Source organism: Propithecus coquereli, unplaced genomic scaffold, assembly GCF_000956105.1.
Source record: "Propithecus coquereli isolate 6110/MARCELLA unplaced genomic scaffold, Pcoq_1.0 Scaffold592, whole genome shotgun sequence".
NCBI lineage: Eukaryota > Metazoa > Chordata > Mammalia > Primates > Indriidae > Propithecus > Propithecus coquereli.
In genome coordinates, this window is record NW_012151863.1 from 395257 (window position 1) to 400970 (window position 5714).

Genomic DNA, 5714 nt, shown 5'->3' on the forward strand with positions numbered 1-5714 from the left:
TGTGTCACTCTTAACAGAGCTGGGAGCAGTCACGCCAAACTGACACAAGAATTACTAAGTCATTTATTCACCGATCTTTATTTTTTTCCAGTTAACAAAATAGAAGATAATGCAAATTCTCGAACAAATACTCTTGATTGGCCCCTGCACGATGTCCCTAAGGCACGTCCCTGCCTCTAAGCGCTTAACCAAACGTGTGTCAATAGCCTGCGACCTTTGCCGACACCGACAGGAAAACCTGTAGTCAAAGGTTGCAAGCCGGCCGGGCGCCTGTGAGCCCAGCACTCTGGGGGGCCGAGGAGGGAGGCTCCCTTGAGATCAGCCTGGACAACATAGCGAGACTCCAACTCTACAAAAAGTGGGCCAAATGCAGTGGCTCACGCCTGTGATCCCAGCACTCTGGGAGGCCGAGGGTGGATGGATCGCTTGAGGTCAGGAGTTCGAGACCAGCCTGAGCAAGAGCGAGACCCCGTCTCTACTAAAAATAGAAAGAAATTAATCGGACAAGTAAAAATATATAGAAAAAATTACCCGGGCATGGTGGTGCATGCCTGTCGTCCCAGCTACTCGGGAGGCTGAGGCAGGAGGATCGCTTGAGGTCAGGAGTTGGAGGCTGCTGTGAGCGAGGCGGACGCCACAGCACTCACTCTAGCCCGGGCAAGAGAGTGAGACTCTGTCTCAAAAAAAAAAAAAAAAAAAGAAATTGCTAGACCTTTTCCAGATACACAGTCTAGGTTTCGGCCGGCCCCCACACCCCTTTTAAACGCAAACATTAGCAGTGGTACGTACTGTTCTTGTGTTTTGCCTGTTTCCTTGGAGATGCTTCCGGCTCGGTAGATACAGAACGTCCTCCTGCTTCCTCTCCACAGGAGGGAGGTGCTATAACTCATCCAGCCACCTGATGGGCATCTGGATGTTTCTGGGTTTTCTGAACTGGGCTTTGAAGGAAGAATAGGAGTTTTTGCCAGGCAATGAGCCCAGGGAACGCGGCCGCCCTTGCCGGAGCGTGAGCTTTCTGAGGGCAGGAGCAGCTCCTGTTCCACGTTCCCCATGGGGCTGACGTGGCCCTCGCAGGGTTGGGGACAGGGACCCCCGGGACTCTGCAGTATCCGGCACCGGTGGGTGAAGTTCAGGCCGCGACTCCGTCAGCAACCCTCGCTCTCCCCCAGGCCGCGGGCCGACCCCCCAGGACCGAGCTGGGCGGCTCACGCCCTGGAACTCAGTTTCTTCACCTGGAAAATGGGGACAAGCCGTTTCCTGGGCCTCGAGCGAGGGCGAGACGAGACGCGAGATCACCCGCAGGAGCGGTTAGCGCGGTGCCTGCCCACGGCACGGAGAGGGGCTTTGTCGCCGTCACCGCACGAGTGGCTGCCGGACCGTGAGCTCCTTGGGCGCCGGCCACGGGCAGAGCCAGGTCCCGGGACGGAGCCTGAGGCCACCGGGAAGCTCGGAGGCCGCAGCCCAGCTGAGTGACGTCCTCCCACGGCCCCGGGAGCCAGCCTGTCCCCGGCCCGGAGCGTCACCGAGGAAGCACCAGGAAGGCGGCGCCGTGGCCTGCCGCCGGGCTCGGTGTTAACAGGAAACTTCCAGCACGTTCCAGAGCAGCAGCCCCCGCCCGGCCCAGCACCGGGTCCTGCCGACGCCCACCGTGGTTGTCTCCAAACACCTGACGGCCAGGACGCCGCTGCCACCGGGAGGAACGTCCCCTCGGGGGACACCCAGGTCACCCGGCCGAGTCTTCGCCGCCCCCCGCGCTGCCCCCAGCCTCCCGCCTCACCGGCCTTTTCGGGAACAAAATGTCACCGAAGACCAAAATGCAAGTAAAAAACTGGCTTTATTTGTCGCTTAGTTCATCTCGGTTGTGCCATTTTGGCGTCCACAGTGACAGTCCCCTGGAAGCTGCGCTCGGTCCCCTGCCCCCGCCCACCGTGACCACCAGCCTCACAGGCCCCGAGGGACGGTCACGGCTGCGGGAGGAACTGTGGGGCTCGGCCCGAGGCCGGGGACTCCCCACCGACAGCCCCCCAGCCGGGGGACGGCCGCCCGCCCGCAGCGGCGCAGGGACAGGGCAGTGGGGAGCCGCGGGCGCCGGGTCGCGGACGCCGGGTCGGGACTGGGTCTAGACAAGGCCACGTGCGGTGGGCGGAGCCCTGGGGGGGGAGGGGCGGCCTGGTCTGCCGCTGCCGGGCTGGTGGCTTCGGGCCAGTCACCTCTCGTCCCTGGACCGGTCTGCGGCGGGGACAAAGTTGGCCGCCCGTGCTCGGGGTGGCGCCGTGCCGTGAAGGCCGCCGCGTGCCCGTCGGGTGGGTCTCTCCCTACGCTCGGGTCACCCCTGGTCCCGCCGCACTTAAAGCTCAACTCAAAACCTCTGGTCCCCTGAGCCTGGGGAGGACGCTGACCCCCGTCACCGCGCAGAGCTGGCTCTGGACGCGGACGCAGTCGCGACCCTCGTACCGAGCGCCGGAGCGACCCAGCGCAGAGACCCCCCCGAGTCCTCCCGGCCTCCTCCCTGCGGGCGACCACGTGGTGGCCCGGAGGTCGCGGCACCGGCCACCTACCTACTGGTGTTTGGTCGCAAGCACAGAAAGAGAACTCGACACACAAGTGGGGACGTGTCGGCCGGGAACGCGGGCTGTGGACGGGAGTCGCCGCCGTGACAACGACACGCGGCCACCGCCGCCACGGTCCTCTGCGCAGACGGCTGCCCGGCTCGGCCCGGTCGAGCTGCCGGAGCTCGAGACCCCCGACCGCGCACTGGCGCGGGACGCAGGGGACAGGCGACAGCCCGCGGCGACGCGCAGACTCACGGCCTGGCGTGGGGAGCCGCCAGGCACAGGCCGCAGAATCCGCAGCCGGGCGCAGACTGTCTCGCAGAGAGGTGGCTCTTCTTGGCCGGAGTCAGCCTGGTTCTGTGCGTCTACTTGCAAAACGGGGGGGGGGGAGGTGACGTCTGACACAACGGCCCGGAGCCAGGGTCCCGCCCCATCGTGCAGGGGACAGCCACCAAGGAGCCACGTGCCCGTGTCCCGGCCCACGGCCACACGCAACGCAGACGGCGCGGTTTGTGCTTCCACCAGAGTGAGGGACCCGCCGGGCGCGGGGACGGCCGAGGCTGCCGCGGCCACACGGCGCTGACACGGTGCGCAGCTCACGACAGAGGTGGCGTGGGACGCTCGGGGACGGCCGATCGCCGGCCAGCCCCCGCTCTCTGGCGCTCGGCGGCGGTGAAACCCACACGGTTCTCGCCGCCGACGCCGGGGGGGAGAAGCGGATTCTGAAACCGGGCAGCGTCCGGCAAGGGACGCGGCGGAAGGAGGGGACACGGGGCCGGGGGAGCCGTGGATCGCGAGTCTGCGCCACCGCGGCAGCGACGGTGCCCCGCGCCGGGCGGTCCGGGAACAGGTGCCCGCGCCCGGCCCCTCGCCCGGCTCAGAAGAGCAAGGCGCCCACGCTGCCGACCTCGCTCTGCTCCTTCACGAAGATCTCGAAGTACTGGTAGATGATGGTCACGGCCAGCAGGATGCCGGTCCCCGACCCGATGGCGCCCAGGAAGTCCGCCAGCACCGAGAGCGCCCCGATGCACAGCCCGCCGAAGGCCGCGGCCGTGGGGATGTACCTGCGGGAGGCCACCGTCAGCTGGGGCCGCCGCCGCCGCCGCCGGGGCCCGCGACCCGACACCCGGGCCCCGGCGCCGTCCCCGAGTGACGGCCGGCGACGCGCGCCACGCCGGGGCCGCGCCGTCCAGGTGGGTGACCGCGCCGGGCACACGTGACCGCGTGGACGAGAGCAGCCCGCGTCGCGCAGGAGCGTGGAGGTTGGCCTCGGAAGCGACAGAAAACAGCTCGCCGCGCCTCCGTCTTAACGCGACTCGCGCGCGGTGCCGCGACTTTGTCTTACGTGACTCGCCGCGTCCGATCAAACAGATCGAAGCTCACCTCACCTGTTTCCTTTCACTTTCTCCTGTGGCTTCTAGAAATTTAAAAAACCGTCTCTATGACCCGCGTTTCTACGGCACGGCGCCGGCGACGCAGCGCTCTGGCGTCGAGAGAACGAACCGGACCGGCCGCTCTCCCCGCCGGGGACGGGAAAGCCACCAGGAACTCGGATGCTGGCTTTTTGGTGGCTGCTTGCTCAGCTGCCGGCAGGACCACCTGGCCTGCGGCTGTCTGTCTGTCCGTACCTGTGGCTGCCTCTGAGCGACAGCGAGGACGTGAGCTGTTGTGACAGAGGCCACGTGGCCTGAAACCCCCGTGACGCGGCCCTGCAGACCGTCCCAGGTCACCCGGACTCGACTCCGCCCCGCCCAGCTGTTCCCACGTCCTGGGGCCGCTTTCTCTCCCGTCTCCCTCCTCTGTCCCCAAGGTGGTGGCCGCGTCTGGCCCAAACCGTCACGGCAGCCTGGCAGGGTCTCGCTGACCAGCTCTGACCCTGGTCCCCTGAGTCAGACACGCCGGCCCCCTGCGTGCGCGGCCACCTGGGCCGGGACGCCAGCACCCGGCGGCTCTGAGCTCGCGGGGTGGCCTCCGTCCCGGGCGCCCCGTTCAGCGCCTGCGGCCACCGCTCTCGGGACACACCCGGTGGCCACGGGTATCCGTCCGCTCACCTTACGCCGAGGAGGGGCCGTGAGCGTCTACGTCTCTGTCTCTGGCGTCCAGAGCTTAGCAAGCCCGTGACCACGTAAGCGCGCAGGGACCCTTCCCGTCCTACGACCGCGGGGACCCGGGCCCGGCACTCACCGGTTGAGCTCGTGGACCATGGACGTCTCCCGGTGGCCTCTCATCACCATCTGCTGCTCCTTGAGCTGCTTGGCGACCTGCGCGACAGGCGGGGGGGGGACACACGCTCACTTCGGGCTGGACGCTCCCGGGGCGCTAAGAGCGGCTTTGCGTTTCCTTCTCCTGCGCGAACAATCCGCGCGCAGACAGCTCTGGAACCGCCGTAGTAAGGAAGCCTCGGAACGTTCTCATCTCACACTTTGGCTTCGGACTCTCAGACCCGGCACGGACGCATCGCCGGGCTCCGTCCGGCAGCCCTCGGCCACCCTGAGCCACCACGGAGGACGGTGGCCCATCTGTGTGCGTCACACAGCGCCGTTCACGAAGAGGCGGTGAGTCCACGCGCCTCACGCCAGTGACGCTTCAACCGTCCTTCTAGAACTCGCTACTCACGTCTTTGGCGGAGGAGCCCGAGACCTCGATCCACGTCTTGGAGAAGAACGCGCAGGAGCCCAGCATGAACACGATGTACACGAGCGCGTGCACGGGGTCCTCCAGCACCGAGCCGAACGACTCCGGCGGAGACAGGTAGTAGCAAAGGCCACCCACCGGGTAAGCGCGCGCCGGGCCCCCGGAGGAAGTGTCCTGGGAAGAGGAAACAGAAGACCTGTGGAGGCGGCCTCACCGCGCCCCGGCGACGAGAAAACCGTTCTGAGCAGACGAAGGAACAGAATTTTACTTGAGTGCCCACGGGCAGCTTTCTTACCGAAATGACAATTTTTTTTTTTTGTTTGGGGACAGAGTCTCACTGTGTCGCCTGGGCTAGAGTGCCCTGTGTCAGTCTCGCTCACAGCAACCTCCAACTCCTGGGCTCATGCGATCCTCCTGCCTCAGCCTCCCCAGTAGCTGGGACTACAGGCATGCACTACCGTGCCCGGCTAGTTTTTCTCATTTTCTGTAGAAGTGGGGTCTCGCTATGTTGCCCGGGCTGGTCTTGAA

At 66.0% G+C, this 5714-nt stretch overlaps 1 protein-coding gene across 3 annotated transcripts in view; it reads right to left on the reverse strand.

Moving 5' to 3' along the window:
* Positions 1-3376: 3376 nt before the first annotated feature.
* Positions 3377-5714, reverse strand: part of SEC61A1 (Sec61 alpha 1 subunit (S. cerevisiae)) — a 12303-nt gene continuing 9965 nt past the window's right edge. For all 3 annotated transcript variants that reach the window (XM_012658968.1, XM_012658969.1, XM_012658967.1), the window contains 3 exons: positions 5169-5360; positions 4737-4813; positions 3377-3616 (listed from right to left, as the gene is read on the reverse strand). In XM_012658968.1, coding sequence (XP_012514422.1) covers positions 3430-3616; positions 4737-4813; positions 5169-5360 — 456 coding nt within the window. In that variant the 3' untranslated portion in view covers positions 3377-3429. The remainder of the gene's footprint in view (positions 3617-4736; positions 4814-5168; positions 5361-5714) is intronic.